General features: G+C 49.6%; 1 protein-coding gene across 1 annotated transcript in view; it reads right to left on the reverse strand.

The window, feature by feature from the left end:
- GRIK4 (glutamate ionotropic receptor kainate type subunit 4) overlaps positions 1-22,698 on the reverse strand; it is a 418,526-nt gene that overhangs the window by 265,717 nt on the left and 130,111 nt on the right. Inside the window, exon 3 of the mRNA XM_081281772.1 lies at positions 22,303-22,434. Coding sequence (XP_081137898.1) covers positions 22,303-22,384 — 82 coding nt within the window. The 5' untranslated portion in view covers positions 22,385-22,434. The remainder of the gene's footprint in view (positions 1-22,302; positions 22,435-22,698) is intronic.

Genomic DNA, 22,698 nt, shown 5'->3' on the forward strand with positions numbered 1-22,698 from the left:
AACCAACTCTCAGTTATGCTGGGGCTGGTTTTTCACTTAATGAGTTATCCCTGGACAATTGAAAATCTCAAACTGGTTTCTCCCCCTGCTCAGCAGTCTCTTGGATCACCCCTTTCAGTTTCCCAGATGGTGTATGCTCACGGAATGCAAACTCATATTAATGTGTGCCTGATAAAACATAATCAGCAAGGTAAATCTGAAGCAGAAATACCAAAATGCCTTCCGAAGCCAAGAGCAATAATGTTGGGGCAGTCTGCTATTTTGATTCTTCACATCACTGCTCCCCTCTATTAGCATATGAAATGGAGAGTGATGTGCTTGGCCTGCACAGAGGAAGATGGCGCAGCCCGTCCACTACCAGCAGAACAGCTGAGCTGAGCTGGCACAGGACACAGGAATGGCTAGGTCGCTCGGGGAATAAGCCTGGCCTGAAGGGAGCTTTCAATCATATAGGGAAGACACCATGTGCTTAAACAATCATAGAAAGTGATGTAGGGACCCTAAGAAATATAGGAATCTATGCAAAATCTGAGTTGGGGATGGGCTGATCATAGCCTTCCTGGCCCAGGTGGACACAGAGTTTGGTCTTGAAAGACAGCAAAGTTGGGTATTCCAAGAGAAGAATACAAGCAATAATACAGAACTAAAATAAAAATGTATAAGCCAGGAGTGGGCATGCCTATAATTCCAGCAGCTTGGGAGGCTGAGGCAGGAGGATCGTGAGTTCAAAACCAGCCTCAGCAATTTAAAGAGACCCTGTCTCAAAATAAAATATAAAAAGGGCTAGGAATGTGAATCTGTGGTTAAGTACCCCTGGGTTCAATCCCTGGTACCAAAAAAAAAAAAAAAAAAAAAAAAGGAAAGGTATAAGGAATCTAGTTCATTTTAATAAAGTATCATGAAGAACAATTTTTTAAAAGAAGCTAACATTCATTATGTGCTTATTATGCACCATGCGGGTTACAGCGATTATCCCACTTGGTATCCAAAATAATCCTCTGACACAGATATAATTAACATTAATAGAGGGGTAAACTGAGACTCAAAAGTGAATTAATCTACCCAAAAACCTTCAGCTGACAAAAGGAGAGCAGGACTCAAATCCAAGTGTGTCTGATGTCCCAGCTCACATTCCTGCTGACGCTGAGGGTAGCACTACCCATGCACAGCCCAAGCAGCATCACAGCCTGTGGGAGAACCTCCTGCAGGCAGCCGGAGCTGGAGAGATGCAGGGTTGCCGATGGCTTGGAAGCCGTTTACCTAGAGATGATAATCACAGCCACGGAGGGGACCAGATTGTCCAGAAAGGGTGAGGGAAGAGCAAACCGTTGAAGGAAGACAATAATCATAAAGGATTCAAGGAAGAGGCAGAGTTTGAGAATAGTTGAGGAAGAAAAGCTTCATCTAATGGAACCCAAGATCAAGAGAGAGCTCCGAAGAAACAATCCAAACTGCAACTGCTGCAGAGAGGTAATGAGCAAGGAGAGAATAAGACCAAGAAAATGCCATTTTGTTAGTGGTCTTCCAAATAATGAGTTTGATGGTGAGGGATAAGTATCAGGCACTTGCATGGTGAGGAAGCTGTCCCAACCCGGGGACGCACGTGCAGCAAGCAGACCCTTCAAAGCTGTCCTGCTCACAGCCATCCTCTGGGTGTACTTAATAAAAATAGGAATTTTGAGGTTTTGTCCTAGCCCTGCCACTCAGGACCTACCAGGGAAAGGACCTGGGAAACGCCCCAGCAGAATCCCACATCACCAATGCTAGACCACTGTTTCTCAAACGAACTTGTGAATCACCTGGAGATTTGGCTAAACTGCAGCACCTGCTTTGGGGTAGGGTTTGACATTGTGCATTCTGACACACTCCCACGGGATGTCGATGGACTTGGCCAGAGAGCCATGTTTTTCATGACAATGAACTAAACCAAAGCTCTCTTGTCCCAATACCTAATTCTTGGCAATTTTGTTTTCTCTACCCGCTGACTGTGCTCCAGGCTCCTTCCCACGCTTACCAACAGATGGCAGCAGATCTAAATGTCATCTTCCGTAGACAGAGACTTAGCGGCTCAGATTCCACTCCAGTCCACCTGACTCCTATACAACAGCACCCTTTATTCACTCCTCCAAAGTAAGTCACCGGATCAGGTGAGCGTAGAAAAGCTGCCCTTGACGACGGTGCTACAGAGAAGGTGAGCTTCCTGCTGCTGGGTTCTCTCTGCACCATTCAGTGGGCACTTAAATAAGTCTTCCCTTGAAATTATTAAATTGTCTTGCATTGTCACTCAATTTTTCATACATGTTGGTAGTATTTCCACAAGCTCTAAATGGTCAGGGATCAAATACTATCCTTCTTTTTCTTCTTAACCTTGACTTATAGTGGTTGTTCATAGCGGTATTGAGTATGAATGAGTGAGTGGATCGATCGACCAGCATTAAATCAAATGCATATTCCATTTGCTTCACGTTGAGTTCTTCCCAGAAAAAAAAAAACGGTTCGCCAGAAAATGTTAATTGTCTGGAAAAGTTCTGTACTAATTTACAAGTCTGTGTTTGTGTTTCATTCCTTGAGAATCTTCCTGGGCTTCACAATGGATAATTTTTCCTAGCTTGGCCAAGGGCACTCTGGGCTAACCTCTACTTTATCTAGAACAGGGTGAGAGGCCACGCTAGTATCACAAGGCTCAGCTGGTCTACCCAAAGACATGCTGGGCTCTTGAGACCATTCTCTACTTTTCTATGACTAGCCTACCATCATCTCACCAATATGCACCCCCAGACACAAAATTCACAGCTTTCTGCTCCTTCCTGCTGGTTAAAATCTTTTGGATGATTAAATCTGATATATACTTTAGTCTGTGGCTTATTATGAATTCACTAGACTGTGTCTATTTTGCAAAATGGCCCAAGAGCCTTTGATTATCTTTCTTTTTTGAGCAAACATTTAGATTGCTTGGTCCTGGGCCCTTCACACCATTCACACATTCTCTCCCTAGAAGGCTGCCTGGTCCCCTGGCTCTGGACACCACATACATGCCAATGACTCTCCTTTGTGTATCTCCATCTGAGACTTCCTCTTCTGAGGTTTAATACTGTATGTCCCTTTGACTCCCTGGCCTCTCCGCTCAGATGTCTTACAAGCATCTCAAATTCTGCATTTGCCAAAAGGAATTTGTTATCTCTCAACCCAAACCCCAAGGTTGCTCCTCCTCCTCCTTCCTTTCTTAATTAGTGACACGGCTACCCACTTGGGCATATTTTAGCTCTTCTTCATCCCCCGCATCTCATCCACCACTAAGACTGGTCAATTTAACTTCAAGAAAGACCTGTTTACTTCTCACCATCACCACTGTCCCTCCCCTAAGCCAACATCATTTCTGGCCTGGATGATTAAATAGTACTAAAACCATTTTTGAACTTTATACTCAACCATTCGATCATGCAACAATTTGTGGAGTGGCCGCTCTGTATTAGTCCATGTTCTCAACTGAGTTCAGGATTGGTGCCAAGTAAACCTGCTGCAATAACATAGTCACAGGGATGATGACTCAAAAGGTTGTGAGCAGTAAGAGGTGGTGGGTGGGTGGAGGCGTAGGGGAACACATCATGGAGAACTTGACACTTGAACCAGGTTGCAGGGAATTAGTAAGGATCGCCCAGGCAGACACAAAGTAGGAGGGCCTGTGAGATGTGGTCAGCAAGGTGGGCAGGGGTAAGATCACAGAGTATTCTTAAGCAACTGACTTTGGAACTGTCCTGCAGAAAATGTAGCCTGGGCAAGGTTTAAGCAGGAAGAGACCACCGTTCCACCCATCCCTCACTCCCAGTGTGCTACCTGGGGACTGTGCCAGCCCCTAGGAATACAGCTCAAGGAAGCTTTATCTACAAGAATGATGTTTTATCTGAGGGAAAAATAGAAAATAACCAGACTGAAAGAAAAAAAGTGGGGGCAAATCATGGTCTAGACAGAGGGAGTGTTGGGGGCCAGTCCCTAAATCAGGAAGGCTCTTGTCACATCTGAGAAACTCATGTGAGGCCAGTGTAGGCAGAGTTTGGTGAAAGCATCAACAGTCATAGACAGTCATAGAGGAGGTCAAGGCCAGACCACACCACAGGCTGAATAAGCAAGTGTGTCTGCTCTCCAGGGAACTGTCCTGTGGGCTGGGGCCAGCTCCCTGCCCGGGCACAGTGGAAGTCTGAGTTGCCTCTGGTTACTCCATCTTGTTTTCTCGGAGCAGCAGGGGAAGCCCTCCCCACCACCGTCTGCCTGTCCGTGGCCGCCAAGGTGACACCACCAAATGCACTTCTTCCCAGCCAGTGCTCTGAGACACCAGGATTTGCATTTCAATTTGACTTCTTTCCGATGATTTCAGCCAAAGCTTGGAAATCACTCCCGTCATCTCTCACTGCTCTGTTTTCCTTTCTTCCCTCCCTCCACCCCTGCAGAGGGCTGTTTTTTCCTTGACATCCTGCTCCTTGATGCAGAGAAAACTCATCCTTAACAGCAGTTTTATTGCCCGGTGATATTAACACAATGAAGGAAATCACTGCTAATTTTTATGAATTATCTCATCATCTGCAACTAATTAACAGCTGCCGAAAGAGCAGGCATTCGGCTTCCCCTCCGAGAGCCTTTACCTCGAGCCCTTCTCTGACAGTCCTAGCCTGGCCACCAAAGGGGACACTAGGCTTGAGATGGACATCTCCTCTCCAAGGGCTGCCCACCTCCAGCCCCCCAGCCCTTAATTCTGCCTGTCCCCAGCCGGGAGAAGCAGCCCTGAGGTGACCCCACACTCGGCGGTTGCTGGGCTCCTGTGACGGGGATGATTTAGGTTGGCTGGAAACTTTATTAAAATCCAATCTAAGTGGGACGCCACCGCTCTCTGTTCCCATTACCCTCCCTCTCCAAAACCAGGCCTTGGCCTCTGTGCCTCAGGAACGTGTCTATAAAACTGAGCCAACGGGCGGCCAACAGCTAAATGGCACTTAAGCAGGGGAATCATCTAGACCCAGGTGGGTAGTAAATACATACAGGGGCAAGAAGAGGGAGAGGACAGAAAATAAAGGCGGCGGAGGAGGACAGAGAAAGTGCATCTGCTGTCGCCTCCAGAGAGAGGAACGGCACCCTCTGGAATCTCAGACCTGACAGGACCTTGGAGACCATGGTGGGGAGAAACGGACACTCAGACAGGGGACCTGACCCCTGCGGATTCACCAGCTTGCACAGCCTGGGCCTCTCCTCCTCCTGGGCTTCCATCTTCACCAGGAGCTTTCCTAGTGGCTGGTCCTACCCTGGCCCCTTCCGCGAACCCCCGCTCATCATCCTCCCCCTGCCGCCGTCTTTGCAATTGTCCGAGGATCTTCTTTTCAAGTCCCCTGGCATCTGGCCAAACCCCAGGCAGCCACTGGCTGTGTCTCTGAGATGAAGGGAATGGCAGCCAGAGACGGGGTGAAAGGATGGGCCACCGCGCTGCAGGGTGGTCCTCCCCAGAGGGAGTCGGACATCAGAGCCACGCAGTGCAGGGGACCCTGTGATGCAGGGCCGTGTGCACACAAATCCTCCTTCTAAAGGTCAAATACTTCACACCATGTATTTGGCTATAACTGAAAAGGCCAGAGACTGACCGTGGTGTTGGAGGGAGGAGAGGGCGCAGGAAGGGAGCTCCTGAAGTCCTCTTCTTGCCCTCGGTGAGGTCTCCTCTCCTCCCCTCCGCACCCAGACAGCCAGCTAACAGCTTCCCTCCCTCCCCAACCAGAGGGATCGGGCTCTGTGCTGTTCTATTTCAGGCTGTGCAACTTGACTCATTTAGTCTCTGTCTCCTGCCCTAATGTCCCCATTTTAAAAACCAGTGGGTCTGCGGCCCCTGGTGGAACAAATACTTCTCCCACGACAGCCCAGAATAAGAATGAACCCATCATCTAATCACTCAACCAAGTTTCCTAAACACTTTCTGGGCTCAGAATACAGTATCCCAAAACATGGCACCTTGGCACATACTGAATGCCTTGAACCGAAGAAGATTCAAAGGGTCTCGGGAGCAGGTCTCTGACTTGCTCTGGTCCTCCTGTAACCCATCACTATTTCACCCTCAAAGTGGGTCACAGAAGCCAGAACTCCTCTTCCCCAAAGCAGGTCAGAGTAACTCAATTTCTTCTCCCCAAAGCAATCCACAAAACCTAGAATAATCCCTCTCTCCCTTCTCCCTTCTCCTTTGAAGACCCTCATTCCAGAGGAGTCTTGTCCTACACCCAGGAGAGAGGACACCAGAGAGGCCAAGAATAATGTAGACACACTGGGCTTGCTGCCCCCACCCAGCCTATTACCATCGGATTTCGCCCCTTCCTCTGATCACTTTTGTGCACAGCTGCCCACTCTTCGTTGAACCTAAGCATAAAACAGACAGTTCTCCCTGTTTGGAGCTTCGTTTCTGAAGGCGCCTATGTCATGTAAAACTCTGATTAAATAAATATGTTATGCTTTTCTCTGGTTCACCTGTCTTTTGCTACAGGAGTATCAGCCGTGACCCTTGTGCTGGGGAGAAGAGGGGTCAGGCTACTCCAGCCCCAGGACACCCGATGTGAACAAGACCAGGCCGGGGGGTGGGGGGGGTGTGGGTGGGAATAGGATGTGGTCTTTGCCCTGGTGGACCCCTGCTGGAACCATGCCACAGTGCCACGTGAGGAGAGGGCCGAGTCACCCACACTGAGAATGAGAAAGACCAGCAGAGCTCCTTGGGGAAGGAGATCACCTGTAAGCCAGGCCTCGAATGATGACCACAGTTCTGCCTGGCCAGTTGAGAAGACAGGTGCTCCGGCAGAGGGAGCAAAGGCCCAGCAACTGAGCGGCTGGGATGTTCTGTGACTCCAGCACAGTGAGCAGATGCTTGGTAGGGAGCCTTTATGGGGTTGGGACGAGGTTGGGCGGGGGGAGGCTGAGCAATGAACCTAGACCATCCTCAGGCTGCCTGCAGAGGCTTCTGATGCCCGGGAAAGGCCTCTGGGCCTTCTCCAGGGAAACACAACTAGGTGAGGGTGAGGCTGGGAGCCAGGAGGGACAGCGCAGGGGTGCAGGTCAGAAGTGGGCGGGGAAGGTGGGTGGGCGTGGCTCTCCCCATCGGGGCCCCTTCTCGCCTCAGATGCAGATGCTATGGCCTGGAGCCGGTGGAGCCCAGGACACCCCCACCCTGCCCCCTTTCTAGGACACACTGGCCAACTGCTGCGCTCCGTGGCATAGCCAGGGAGCACCAGGAGGCGGAGAAGCCCTTCTCGTAACCCTGAGCCTGGTACTCCCTGTCCCACCCCAGTGGCTGCCTCAGGTTTGCAATAAGAGCCTTGGGTGGGCTGTGCCCCAGGGACAGCTGACAGGTCCTCCCTAGCAGGTTGTAAAGCTCCACAGGAGAGGGGAAGTCAACAGCCCCAATCTCCACGCTCCTTCTCAGGCTCCTGGGCAACATGCTTCCCATTCTCTTTTTGAGCTGTTTACTCAAAAAGTTAAGCTTAACCAAAACAAGAGAAGGTTGCGGGCTTTGAAGTAGGGCAGAGCATCATAATGGGGACGCGGTCTCTAGAGGCAGACAGGCTTGGACTTAAATGCTGGCTCCAGTCTCCTACCAGCTCTGTGACCTTGGGTAAGTTATTTAACTTCTCTGAGCTCATCTATAAAATGACCAAGGAGGGTTAAATAATTTTGAATGGCATTTAGTATCACTCCTGGCACATAAGAAACACTCCATAAATGTTGGTATTAATGAGGCTAGATATTTCTGGTTCCAAAAATCCCAATTCTAGCCTCAAACTCTTTCTTCCCTTTTAGGGAAATCTCTCCACTCCCACCTCTACTCATTTCCAAGGATTGATCCTTTTAAAATAATCCTCCTGGGGGAGCCCCTCACCTGGTCTCTAAGGCCAACTTCTGGCCACTTCCCTATTCCCGTGGCCCTTTCCTTAGTGGCTTCATGGGAGAGAAGCACCCGGTACATTTAGCAGGGCTAAATAAATAGCAATAATAATATATGTTCAGCCATTAGCCGCATAAGTAATCAAAGATCACTGCCATATGATTCCTGGTTAAACATCATTTGGAATCTAATAAATAAGCGGCTATAAATAAAGCCAGCATGAGACTCGGTCCCTCTGAGCGCAGCAGCCTCTGCTCTTATTTTTAGCCTAAAGGTGTCTTGAGCACTACTTCTGTACTTCAATTTTGAGTTAATTTTCTCTCTTTCAAATGTCTGAAAGGGACCCCTGCAGAGGCTGGGGGCACTGGGGGCCTCTGTGTGGAATCTGTCCTGCTTCTCTAAAGACACCCGATGTCACAATGGTTTGGGGTGGGCCTTGGTCATGCCCACCTTCTCCCTGCACCTGCAGGTCCGCAAGGCAATGGGGACAGAGCACAGCCCTGGCATGTAAGCCATCTGGTTCAAATCTAGGGTCCTCCACGTTTTGCATGGAGACCTTGGTCCCTATGTGCTTGAGTTTCCACATCCAGGTTCCAGACACCATCAAGCTCACCTCTGAAGGTTGTAAAAATTATATAGTTTAACAGAAGTCATGAACACGGAGTAGGTGCTTAGTAAACACAAATGTCACTCTTTCTCCTGTGACACGGCCTTTTCAGGTGATGGTCCACTGCCCTGTCATTCCCTCTACTCTGAGGGGCAACAGAAGAAATACCAGAAAGGGAGTAAAAAGAAATCCATATGCCAATGTGCCCACAGTCCCTGGACCGCAGTCACCTCTGCTGCATCCCAGAGTCAACACCGGAGTAACAAATGGTTTGCACTACCCTCCAGGTCCCGCGCGTCTGGTAGCCCTGCCACTTCAAATTAGAACATGGACCCACAAAATATCCCATTTCCTTGTATTTCCCACAACCATAGTGTAGAGCAGGGCTCTGTTAAGTTCTAGGAGACAGGGAACAGGCTGGACCAGCTGCAGACCCCAGGCTTCTGAACTCCTTGCTCCCAGCAGTTGCTTCTTGAAGCACAAGTGACTCTGGCCTCTCTGGAAAGATGACAGGTAGAATAAGAGTCTGCTGGGACTCTGGGGGGACATTATTCTCTCTGGGCCCTATGGCAAGAAATAAACACATCACTCCAAGCAGAGCTCACGTGACAGCCTCAGATAACATTCAGCTTGTAGGCTACTCCGCTGGCGCCCTGACATGTTAGAAGCGGGGAGATTATTAAATCAACATGATAAAGTACTTCCTGTTACACAGCCCCTTCCCGGCTGTCTCTCGTCTGCTGGCACAATCTCCAGTTGCGGGAATGTGGCCAGCATGTGCGGTACCCACCACCCATCAAGGAAACACATGGGCTTCAGCGCTCTGGATGCCTGGTTTTCATGCAAAATGGACATCGGCAATAGGAGCTGGGTAATTTGGGACAAGGATGGGGCTAGGGACAGTTTCCAAGGGCAGAGCCCACACATCAGGCCCTGTTCACGAGGAGGTTTCTGAATAGCTCAGCTTCCCACCTTGGAAGGCTTCCACACTGAGCAGCGGCTGTGGAAGGCAGAATAATGGCCCCAAAGGCTGTGAACATCCCAAACCTTGCACCCTGAGAGTGTGTTAGTCCCTCACACTAAAGGGAACTTTGCAGATTCAACTAAGGTTATTGCACTCAAGATGGGGAGGTGACCCTGAATAATCCCAGGAGTCCTCAACGCTGGAGAACCTGTCCCAGAGGAGGCCAGTGGGCCTTGAGGTGAGAAGGGCTTCTTTGAAAATGGAGGGAGAGGGCCAAGAGCCAAGGACGCAGCAGACTAGAAGCTGGGAATGGCTCTCGGCTCACAGCCAGGAAGAAAGCAGGGACCTTGGTCATAAAACCACAAGGAAGTAAGTTCTACCAGAGACCCCAAAGAGCAGGAAATGGATTCTCCCCTGGAGCCTCCAGGAAAGAACACAGCCGACATCTTAGTTTTAGCTCAGTGAGACTTCTGAACTATAGACGGAGGTAATAAATTTATTTTGTTTGAGCTGCTAAATTCGTGGTAATTTGTTATGACAGTAATAGAAAACCACAGCAACAGCAACCATGGTGGCACCACCAATAACAGCTATTATTTATTGACTTCCTATGACTGTCAAGCATTCTGCTCACTGACTTCTACACCTTTTCTCTCCCGTAAACCTCAACAGTTATATAAGGTGAGTTTTATTATCCCTATCTGAAAGCAGACAACAGACACCAAATACTTTAATTTGCCCAAGGTCACATGCAGAAACCATAGTTCAATGCTAGGTTTACATATCGGTAAGGCCCAGACCCCTCTGGGTCCCTAGAAGGCCATCTAGTTACTTGCCATCACTGTGGAGCAAACTACTATTCCTTGAAAGGAGCAAAAAGAACAGAAATGATATTTACTAAGTATTACTATATGCTACACATTGTGTGTGATATGTTATATAGCTCCTCTTAATTAATACAGTGATTGGTGATAAACTCTGTCACCTCCAGTTTATAAACGGGAAATTGAGTTTGCCTAAGTGCACACAGATGGTAAGTAGTATTTGGGCACATGATTTTTTTTTCTTCTTCTTTGGTGCTAGGGATTGAACCCAGGGGTGCTCTACCATGGGCCACACTTCCAGCCCATGGTAGAGTAGATACCTCAATAAAATACCCAGCCTGACCTCAAACTTGCAATCTTCCTCCCTTGACTTCCAAGTCACTGGGATTACAAGCTTGTGCCACCATGCCTGACTCGTGCCCATGGATTTTGAATCTGAGACTGGACTTGTCCCATGAAGCCTGGGATGCGAAGACTTGAACCTGAACTGTGTCCATCCTCATGGCTTTATGGTAAGACAGGCGCACATTTGAGACCCAGCAAGGAGCCCCACCCAGGTTGGGACTACAAGATAAGAGTAGCAAGTCTCCAGGAGATGGTGGCCCTGCCTCACCTGCTCAGGAGCCTCCCAAGAGCCACCTTGTTCCCCGGGAGATCATTCCTGTGACAGCTGAGGAAGAGGTCGATTAAATAAAGGGAAAGCTCCAATGGGTAACTGACTCCTCCCCTGTTTCATCTCCACCACCTCCACTGCCTTGAGGTTCTAAGGCAACCTCGATTCCCTTAGAACTCTAGGTTCTCCAAATTGGCTCTACAGGGGGACATTTGCATTCAACCACGGTTCCCAGATGAAGATCCCTTTAATTTCAGAAACCCCAACAACTCTAGGAAGTGCAAAGAGAATTCCTTACCCATGAGCTTGGGGAAGCTCACTCTCTGCTCCAGGCCATTGACCTGAGATTTCCGGGTGGCTGCCCAGGGGCCTGGGTGCACCCATTGCAGCCCTGCTCCAGCATGGGCTGGTGGCTGGTGTCTCCTTGGAGCGAGTCCTTAATACAGCTTCCTGTGGAGGCCCCTGGGGCTGCATGCCTCCCTTTTCTGTCATCTCTGGGAAAATCCCTGTTCTTTCATCTGTGAGCTGAAAGCTCAAAGTCTCATGTTGTTAGATCCCTGCAGCTGGAGGAAATTTATGAGTATTGCCAGCAAAGTGGCACTCCCTCCCCTGCCTGTGTCACTCTGCTCAAAAGACCATGTCCTAGAAAGCCTGGGAAACGCATAGCTCAGAGGAAGTCACAGAGGTGTGACTCTACTTAGGAAACCCACCCAGCCCCCAGCCCCTTCACACAGGTGCCTTCAGACCTTGCAGTAGCCGCAGCCCCGGGTGCTGCGAGCAAAGCCCAGTCTGTGAGGAGCAGGGCTGTGTCTCACTGCTGAGTCCCAGGTTGGCCTTCCTGAACCGGAGCCTGGGCAGCCAGGGTTGGTGGGAAGGGGTCTAACAACAGGCTCTGCACTTGAGGCCACAGGTGGGAGCAGGTGCCTGCCGGCATTGGAAACCGAGGAGGGGAGTGCCTGCCTCTAATTGGGGGAATCTTGTTCTCATTATGAGGAAGAAAGAAAACCCCTTCCGAGGAGGGTGACCAGGATGATGAATGGAAGCCCAGCAATGTGATAGAAGGAACAACGGCCCTGATAATGGATCTCTGGTAGAAAGAAGATGTTAGAACAGGAAATGACGGTGCTTCCGGTCTCCGAGGTACCATCACAGGGAACAGCATCAGACCTGCTCTGTATGGCCCTGGGGGAAAGGTGGAGTCTGAACAGTCCGCATAGAGGGACAGAATTGAGCTTGATAGAAAGAAAATCAAGGGTCATCACTATTCAAAGGTGGATGGGCGACATTTGGGTCCCGGCCGCCATTTCGATTTTGCAAACCTAAGCACAAGCGGATAGTCATAATTGGTAAAGTCTCCTGGCAAACAACAAGCAGACTCCTGGCCAAGAGCGGCAGTGTCAGGGAAGCACTGGCAGCAGGTGGCAGAGATCCGTTGGGATTTGGGCCCAGGTGCGGGTCTCTGGGCTTTTGGGAAACTGAGACCAACAAGGCCAGACATGCTCCCAGGGTGGTTTGGGCACAGTCACAGTATTCAAGCGAGGTCTCTGACATGATGACAGGAGAGACTTGGGTACTGCAAGGGCCACACTGGTGGGGGTGGATTACAAGCCAGAAACCTGGTGTTTGGATCTGAGGAACAAAGCAAGATCCACAGCCAAGAGTCATGTCGATGCTGAGTCATTTAACTGCTGGCCTAGGCTTCCTCAGAACAGGAGCAAGATTAGCCTCAGGACCTGGGGTTTGGCTGCAGGAATCAGAGAACAAGGGGACAGGGAGCCAACTGCACTGTTCCCAACAAGCAATGCTTGGGAAGAGGTGCCTCCCCGTCAGGAAGACCACCAGCCTGTGCCTTCAACTCTGAAGCTCCTCGGGGGCCTCCCTTGCTTCTGCATCATTCATTTATTCATTCAGCAGGTATTTAGTGAGCTTCTTCTATATACCAGGTTCCATTTCAAGTGCTGGGGGAACAGCAGAGAACAAAACAAAGCCTTTTTCCTCATGGGAAGATTCAGACAAGAAACACGTAAGACAAGAATGCCAGCTAGCAATAAATGTTACAAAAAATTAATAAATAAAGCAGGGGCAGATAGAAAGTAATGGGGACAGGGGAGGGGCCAAGGACAGTCAGGGTGTAACCTACCAGTTGTGAGAGAATGAACCATGCAGATATCCAGAATTTTCTAAGCAGAGAAAACAGCAGGTACAAAGGACCTGGGGTGGAAGCCCAGTTAGTATGTTTGGGGAAAAACAAAGAAGCTAGTGCGTCTTGGTTGGGGCTGGTGTGGTGTGAGCAAGAGGCAGAGGGGTAAGGCAGGAGAATGGAACACACAGTGGGGCCAGAACATAGAGGGCCCCGTGCCATTATGAAGACTGTGTTTTATTCTGACAAGAAGCCAGTGATGGGCCAGAGCAGAGAACTGATATGATGTAACTTACAGTTTAGGAGAATTGTTTTGCTGCCATTTTGAGAAAAAAGCGATCGCATCAGCGAGACACAGAGAGCTGGGCACCGTGGCACACACCAGGGACTCGGGAGGCTGAGGCAGGAGGAGTTCAAGGCCAGACTCAGGAACTGAGCAAGACCCTCAAAATAAAAAAAATAAAAAGGGCTGGGAACGTAGGTGGTAAAGCACCCTGAGTTGCATCCCTAGTATGGTGGGGGGCGGGGGATGTCAGGAAAACTGGTAGGAAAGCTTCATGATAATGCAGGGGAGGCAGAAGATGGTTTGGGACAGCAATGGTTGAGATGGAAGGAAGTGGTCAAGAGCTACCAGCTGTGCTTGGAAGGAAGAGCCAACAGGATTGCGGATGGAGAGGGTGTCGGATGGCAGAGGAAGAGGAAACTACGGACAGCGCCAAAGTTCAGAGCCCAAGTCCAATCAGATAGCATAGCATTACCATCTATGAAATGGGGAAGACAGACGGCAGGAGAACCAGGCTTGGAACGGAAATCAAGAGCTCAGTTTAACACATGTCAAGGTTGAGCTTCTGTCGATCCAAGTGGGGATGTGAGTGGGCAGTCGCAGGTGTGAGTTACTGAGTCATGGAGCAAGGTCAGAGCCGGAGGTGAGGACAGAGAGTCATGTCCTGTAGAGGCACCTGGACCAGAAGAAAGCAAGATCACCTACTGGGTGAGGACAGAGAAGAAGCCTCAGGACAGAGCCCTGGGGCACATTCACATGCAGAGATCAAGACATGGAAAGGGAACGGCAAAGGAGTCCAAGGCAGAGCCAGTGAGCTGGAGCAAGGACCGGGTGAGATGTGGTCCTGGGGCCAAGGGAAGAAGTCCTGCAGGCAAGAGGCAGTGGAAGACAGGCCAAATGCTGCTGCTGAGCCCAGTAAGATGAGGCCTGGGAACAGATCGCCTGAGTTAGCCATAGGGGCGTCACTGAGAGCTGAGAGTCTGATTGTGGAGAGTCCTATTGATAGGGAGAGCGAGGAAGAAAATGGAGACAACTTGAATAGGCAATTATTTTGCAGAGCTTTGCTGTAAAAGGAAGGAGAAAAATAGAGAGGGATGATGAACAGGGATGGGGCTAAAGGGGGTCTTTGAGAAGGTGATCATTCAAATCCATTAGCCCGTGCCTGGGACGAAACTCTAGTGTGGAGAGTCCACGGTGCTGTGAGGACACAGAAGTTGGAGCCCATCCCTTCAGGATGCTCTTAGGCTCCTGGAGTAGATGGAATTAAAATGAGGTTTTTAAAAAACTGTTTGCATAAAACAGGTGGGTAAGTACCATGAAGACAGGGAGACACGTGCGACAGAGCACGTGCCCACCTGCACATGGAGAATTCTGGAAGTAAGAGCTCTCCAAACCAGCTGGGACTCCCATCGCCTAGAACAGGGTGAATTTAAAGCAGGTTTAAAAAAAAGGAAAGAGACAAGATTTGGTGAAGAAACGGGGGAGGGAAAGGGGCAGTGGAAGGTGAAGAGATGGAGACCAGCTCGTCCATCAGTGCTCTCTCTCAGTAAAGAGGCCACTTTCCCAGCACCTGCATAGGCCTGGCTAGCACTTTAAGGGCTTTTTCCATAGGATCGTCTCAAGTTCTCATGAAAACAAAGTAGGGACTATGACCCCATGCGACAGATGAAGAAATCGAGGCACTCAGAAATCAAGTCTTTGCCCCAAATCATACAGCTATCAAGGGAGGAACTCAGATTCACCACCAGGCAGTCTGATTCCAGAGCCCATGAGCTGGGTTAACCTCTACACTATGCTGGAGCCTTCTGGAGGCCAGCACAGAGGCACTGTCTCCCTGGCCAGGGGACTGTGCTGGCCAATGCACGCCCAGCAGCCGACTAGGCTGGGCCCTCTCCATAGCATTCTCTCAGGGTGAACCTAATGAGCCTCTTCAGCCCAGCCCACCAGGAGTCAAGGTGGAAGGAGAAAGCACAGCTGTCTGCAGCTTTCTGCCACTCCGTGCACCCCACCACCCCCCAGGAAGGATATACGGAAGTGTGCCTGCTTGTTCAGACTAACGAGAGCCAAGTGTGACCGCGGGTTCGCACGCAGCTGAGCCATGAGGCTGAATGGGACATTCTGGCTCTGCCAATGCATATGAGCATACCCCACCCTCCGTCCCTCTCTCTCTCTCTCTCTCTCTCTCTCTCTCTCTCTCTCTCTCACACACACACACACACACACACACACACACACACACATACACAGTGTGGCTGAGATCTAAGCAGCTGCCTCCATCACCTGGGCTTCTCCAACTCCTCCGTCAGGGTCCACAGGGAGAAGGGAAGCGGCAGACGGGCCAGGTCCACACCGACAGAACTAAAGGATCAGCAGGGCTGTGTGTCTTACCTGGCTTAGCCAAGCAATTGGAACCAAATGGGGTCATAGCTTTAATTAGGCAGATGGCTGCCTCAATCTAAGCTCTTGTTAATGGTTATTAATGAGGACACAATGATACTGAAATGTCTTCCTGTGAGAGCATGAGACCAAAGGCTAAAATATTATATCACAGAATCCCAGGTTGGAAGGGGTCTTGGAAGTAACAGGTCCAACCCTGCCTCCAATACTAAAATCCCTTTCCAACCTATCTGTGGCCACTTCCAGCTCTGGGGACCCTGGGGTCCAGAAGAGCCCATTCCTTCTGCCTGGTAAGCAATTTTGTTTTACACAGAAGCAAAATCTCTCTCCATAATTTCTACATTCCCAACCCCTGCCCCACAAATCCAGCTTGCAAATGATTCGCTCCACAAAGGGAGACTTTGTAAAGCATGTCACAGAGCTGGAGATAGGCTTTTGATATTCCGAGAAGTTATCACCAGTGCTGGTTCTCCCAGTGCCATGGTGATCTCTGTTCACCCCAATGCGCCTGATTAGGCCACCGGCCACCCTGCCAGGCAGGCCTGAAATCTGCTGTATCCAAAAGGGAAGTTCATTGAGGGACAAAATGAGGCCTGGGGGAACCAGGTCACCCTAACACAAATGAACACAGGCAGCCACACACCAAAATTATATGGAAATCAACTCTATTATCTCTAGGACTCGCAGTTACGGACCAAGGGCCCCACCCTTTCATCTCTGATATTCCTGCCACTGGGACCTTGCTTAGTTTTCTTGCAGAGACCAAGCACAATGTTTAAGAAAACAGAACAGATAAGCCAGAATTACCAAGGTTCACTGTCATTACTTGCCTGTTCTCTTTGGCTCAGCCCCACTTTGTCAGTCCCAGGGACCAGAACACTGGCCCCTATTAGCTTTGAGATGTCACCCATTGTGAATGGACTGCCAAGAAGCTACTCAGGACTCAGATCCTACTCACTTTGTCCACTTTGACCTGGTCACTTACCACTGCACAAGCCTGAGCAAATCACAGACCCCGAGAGCTTCAGGTTGCCTCCATGAGATGTGTTCCCCTGTACCTGCTTCACAGATGCTGGGGGACCTGAACTGGTGCATGCAATGCCCAATACCCTGACACCACCCGGCAGCTGAGAGTCAGGGGCCTTGGTGCTGCTAAAGGGACCTCTGCCAGTTCACTTTGCCTTTGGGACCCCAGTAATTCTCCTCTATGAAATGAAGCATCTAGGCCTAATCCATCCCTAGCTTCTCAGCAGAAAAGACTTCAGCGTGTGTCTATGGCTCACACTGGGTTCTGGAAAGGGGGAGGGAGGTCAACACCCTGAAATCATCCTGTGTGATGCTCCCGAATTGAGTAAGGATGGATAATGACACACAGAACACGGCCGGATGCCTGTCTGGCGGCAGCCAGTCCTCCCTTGCCCACCTAAAAATGTGCTGATGGCAGAGGTGAAGCAAGGGGGAGAGGAGAGAGGTCCTGATGCATGCAGAGGTCTGTGCAGGCACACGTGCAGACATTGACCGGGGCAGGGAGCGGGGGATTACACCTGTAATCCCAGCCGGGCAAAACACTCATGCTCCTAACTATATATTTTGTGGGCTAACAATAAAATTGATTAGTATTCGTAAGCATTCCGGGAGGAGAGAAATTTGAGAACTGAAAGGTCAACTCAAGATTCAGAGCTTCCCATAGAAAACCCACAGAGCAAACCATGACTAAGCCCTCGGTGGGCCAGGCACTGCTATAGACCCTGGGAATACAGGCATGAATAAAGCAGATACAGACTCCCCTAAATTACTCAGCAGAAGAGAGATTTATGTCCCAGAAATCTTTCTATATTCCCTTTCTAGGTGACAGATGAAGGAGAAAGTCATCAATTTCTATTTGTCACTAATGTGAAAGACCAATTGATTGTCTATATGGATGACTCAATTTGGAACCAAGATGAAAAGTTACGCACCGATCAAAATTTCATAAATCAAATCACATGGTAAGATTATTAGGGGAGCCCACTACTCAAAAAACCCCATGGTAAATCCTCAACAAGGCCAAGCATCTCAGTGTGTCACATATATTTAATACACAGCAGAAGGCCAACAGAAAATGTTTTTTATTCTTCCCTCTTGTCTCCCCCAATTCTCCTATTAGCTTCATCTTTATAACATTTGAATGTTCTAAGTTGAACATTCCCTGCAAAGAATTCAAGCTCTTTGGAGGAAAGCAACTAAGTAAAAAAATGTAGTTGTAAAGTGCTCGGGGGTCCTAGTAAGGCAGAGTGTCCAATAAATCCAAGCACTTGCTGCTCCACCATGCAGGGAAACCTTAAGCAGAAAAGAGATTCAATCGCTGCAATAACTCGCCAATGTGTCTGGTGCCACCCATACCAAGCAGGACTTCCCAAGCCTCTGGAATCCCCAAGCCTCAGCTTCCTCATCTGTCAGCTACACTATATGTTTCTAGGAAATTCTTTGGAGGTAAAAGTGTTAAAGAAAAGCAAGATAAGACTATGTTAGCTATAATGAGTCTATCTTTGAATTTCTTTACCAAACACAACAAAATGTACTTAATATGATTTCTATAATAATCAGAGATCCCAAGCTGAGCACAGTGGTGTACACCTGTAATCCCAGCAGCTCAGGAGGCTGAGGCAGGAGGATCTCAAGTTCAAAGCCAGCCTCGGTAACTTAGAGAATATTCTCGGCCCAACAGAGAATAAAGCCTTTCCCACGGCAAGTGATTATTTTGACTGTTATCATTTAGCACCATATCCCCAGTGCTTGTCACACTGCATTCAATAAATGAATTGAATTAATGAATGAATGAATAATTGAATCAATGCATTTATTATTGCAGCCAAAACTTTCCATAGAACCCAATCAGGACATTCAGCCAATTCTTATTCTCTCTTCTATGAAAGACAGATATATGGACATGTTCTCCTCCTCTTTCTCCTGTCTCTTCTACTTCTTCCCACAGGTCTAACTCTTTGCACATAGGTAAGACAGGAAGAAAACAGTTTAAAAACATGGTACCAAGCATAGTATTTGGGAAAGGCCATGGACGCATCCATCACTCTTACTGAGTTGGAGCCACACATATGCATACGCCATGTGCCCAGCCTCCAGTGGAGTCCAAAGTCTGGTAAGAAAATGCTGTGATAATTAGAATATTGTACCATAAGTGCAGGAACAAATGTATGTAACAGCGGGAATGGGAGAATGTTAAAGAAAAGATGAACTCTCCCTGGGAGGACAGGAAGATATTGGGAAAAATTTTGCAGAGAACTGTTTAAGCCAGTGGTGATGCAGGAGAGTTGATGGAGATGCTTTCTAAGCAGAGGGGAATGGAATGGGAAGAAGAGCACTTATGACAGAGGAAGGGCATGGGCAAAGCTTGGAGTCAAGTTCCTGGTACAGCCGGGCCACAGCGAGCGATTCAGTGTGACTGCAGCATGGCAGGAGTTGGGGGTAGAGAATGGGGCAGCTGGAAATCCCTGCGTCCATCTGCCTAGAGAATACATACCGAGTTCCCTGCATTAGGACAGCATTGGCTAATGTCTGAAATTTTCCAGAAGAAATTAGAGAACACTAAAAGAGGTAATAATCTTCACCTACTGTGGTGGGTGACTCTGTTCCCCAGTGGCTAAGGGAGTTCACCCATGGGCACATGGAGAGAAGAGTCAAGGGCAACAGGCTCTCAGCTGACCACTGCTAGCCAGGTCACTTGCCATGTGACCTTGGCCAAACCACTGACCCTTGGGCCTATTTCCTCATCTGCAAAATAAGCAGGTTGGATAATGGATCCTTACTACCTTTTACGTCTCTGAGATATTATGACCACAGTTGATCTCTTTAAGTAATGGAGGTTCTACAGAGACAGGGTGGGGTCTTCCTGGGACATTTATTAACTCGTGGCTCCACAGTCACCACTCAGGACCCAGAGGGACAGAAACAAAATCAAAGAATATTTTCAGAAGATGGATGACTGAGGGGGCTGACATATGCGTGTGAGTTTGGGGAATTTATGCGGGCAGCCTCGCAGCCATAAATAAAATCCCTTTCTCTTACCCAAAACCTCATTTGAGGGTAAACATCGGACACTGCAATAGACAGTTTGGCTTTGTCTCCCACCCTGTGCCTCACTTGAATGAAAAACAGCCATCACAAGACAGGGTAATGGGTTCGGCGGCCTCTTTACAAACATCCATATTGTCACCAGCGACAAGCGGGGCTGAGGATGGAGCAGGCTGGACCATTTATCTCTGAGATTCTGGGTCCTTTTGTGCAGACCTGTTTTGACAGCCATCCACTCTGAGACTGGGGAACTGGGGAAAACCCCCCAAAACTCCAATGCTGGGAGCAGTGATCCCCTTTCCCAGGAGACTCTCAAGGACTTGGGAGACCCCAAAACAGTCTGCCCAGCAAGCCCACCTGCGTGCACGGCTGCCTACCATGAGGCACAACTACTCATATTTTCTTGACCTATTTCTCTTTCCATCCCTGCCCTACTCCACTTCCCTTCTGGAGTGCATGTAATTAGCACCTCTCCATCCACAAGGATGGGGAGATTTTTAAAAGCTCCTAACTCTCAAGATAATCAAGGAGACAGGAAAACAGGTCCTGGCATTGCTGTTTGGGTTTTTCTCTTTTCTTTCTCTTCCTTGGCTTAACTCTGCTTCCTGGTCTCTGCAGGAGATGGGGCCGGTTTGACCTTGTCAGCCAGCAGGCCCTCAGCTGGAAATCATGGGAAGTGGCCTGGCATGAACCAAAGCTGGGGGCCAGCAGAGTCTTGATTGACAGCTGAACAAGCACCGGGCAAAGTGTGGATGTGGGAGCACACGGGGTCCCTGCAAAGCCCTCTGTTGTCAGCACAGCAGCCAAGAGAGGGATCTGTTGGCTCCACTTTCTGTTTCCCTCCAGGAGAACAAGTGTCAGGAGAGCCAAGGCCGTGAGGCACTCCCAATTCTGGCTCAATCCCTTTCCGCTTCCCATTATTGACAAATGGAAATTGATGGGTTACCGCTTTATCCGCTCATTTAGAGGGCCTAGAAAACCTTGCAGCAAATGCTGAATAACTGTAGGCATCTTATAAATAAGCATCTTAAGGATATGAACCATTTTCGCACTGCCACTAAGCAGAATTAAATTAGATTTTGAAGTTGCTGCAGAAATGAATGAAGAAGAGGGAGGGAAGATTTTGTTTTTAATTCCCCCTATTTTTTTTTATAAAGACTATAGAGCAGGAAGTCAGGGTAGGGTGAGAGGAGAGTGGAGTCACTTGTGCATACTTCTGATTTCAAGCAGAGCCTCTACATATGCACAGAAACATGCCCACGGCATCACAAGGGGCAGCTCAGAGACCTGCAGGCTCAGCCTCCGGCCTGGCTTGGCCAGGGTCTCAGCTATTGACCCGCCTCTGCCCGTGCTGGACCATCACCACATGCCAACCATAATCTCGGCCCTTAGGACCAGTCCTGATGGCAATTGGAGGAATCTTGGAGTTTCAAGTCCTTTCCCTGGATTTAGCCTTAAACCTTAAGTCCTTTTAGGATCGGGTTTAGGATCCAGATCCAGCATCGTTTAGGTCACCCACACATGGCTCCCACCCTAGTCTGTGAAGAGAAGCCTCATGTGGTCATCCATCTGGATAACCTGCCTGGTATTTGACTCTTATAGGGCTGTCACCCAACCTTGTCCTTGGGTCCCTGCTGGTGAATCTTCTTGTAACCAACACAGAGTTAGATTTATCACTGCTGTGGCCCACCCATCTGTCCACTCTGGCCCCCACCCCACATGCACATATAGAAACTACCGACACCCTCCCATCTGACCTGACCCCACAAGTTCCCTGGCTGAGCCCTCTGATGCCCACATTGGGCCTGCTGCACTAGAGCGTCCTCAGCCCTGCAGCCAGGACTGAGTCCCCAGTACTCGAGATCTGGAATGCCTTGGCTTGCAGTTGGCCAGCCTCACTCAGTCCCAGCAAGAGAGGAGACACATGATCCCCCCACCCCCGGCTCCAGGTTTGGAGTTGCTGATGGTACAGGTAGCAGCCCTGCCTACCCACCCAAGCAACAAGGACAGGGAGAGACGGAAGGGATCCTGCCCTTCCTCTCAGAATCAAGCCACAGCCAGCAAACAGCAAGCCAAGGGCAGGGTCACCAAGCAGACTCCTGGATTCATCCAAATTGCCAAGGACACACCACCATCTCCAGGGTTCTTTGATTGGTCAGAGAAGAGGAGAAGTGACCTGTTCTCTTTCCTCTAGCCCTGGATTTGAACTCCCCACGGCCATTCTCACCCTTCTTTGCCTCTTCATGGGCTAGGCTGATTCTGTCATGAACTGTACCAGGAAGTTATCACCAGGGGAGCTCAAGTCAACCAGATCAGATCTGTCAACCTCTTGCTGCCTCAAAACCACCACCTCCGCCTCCTCCGTCCCCACCTCTGCCCCAGCCAAACTCAGGAAGGCACAGTGCAGGGTCGGGCAGCCTCCTGCAAGGCTTGGGCAGCACCCAGATGTCACCTATGGATCCTTGGAGTAATGGTTAGGAGCATCACATAGCCAGGCCACACTTACCGATCCTCAGGGAGTGCGGGCTGCAGGCCACCATCACGAGCCACGCTGGAAGCAGCACCAAAGGCGCCGAGAGGCGGGGCATCTTCTATAAATCCTCATGGAGCCCTCTGCTGGTCTGGGCATGACATAACTCTGTGAGAAAGCAAAGGAGTAGGTGAGTGCTAAGGGCTTGGGAGCCGCCCTTACCCAGCCCAGAGACCAGGGCCTCCAGGGAGAGCCACTGGGGAGGGTGACAACCCCACACCAGAAATTCCTGTGGGAGTGGGCCATGCCGTTCCTCCCCATGCCCACCAGGCCCAAAGAAAACTCGAGTTTCAGTCCTGGCCTCCTGGTCCACTGGGGGCAGGTGCTGCAACTGAGGCTCAGGATTCACAGCACCTCCTTTTCTTTCAAAAT

This window comes from Spermophilus citellus (assembly GCF_964194105.1).
Source record: "Spermophilus citellus genome assembly, chromosome: 2".
Taxonomy (NCBI): domain Eukaryota; kingdom Metazoa; phylum Chordata; class Mammalia; order Rodentia; family Sciuridae; genus Spermophilus; species Spermophilus citellus.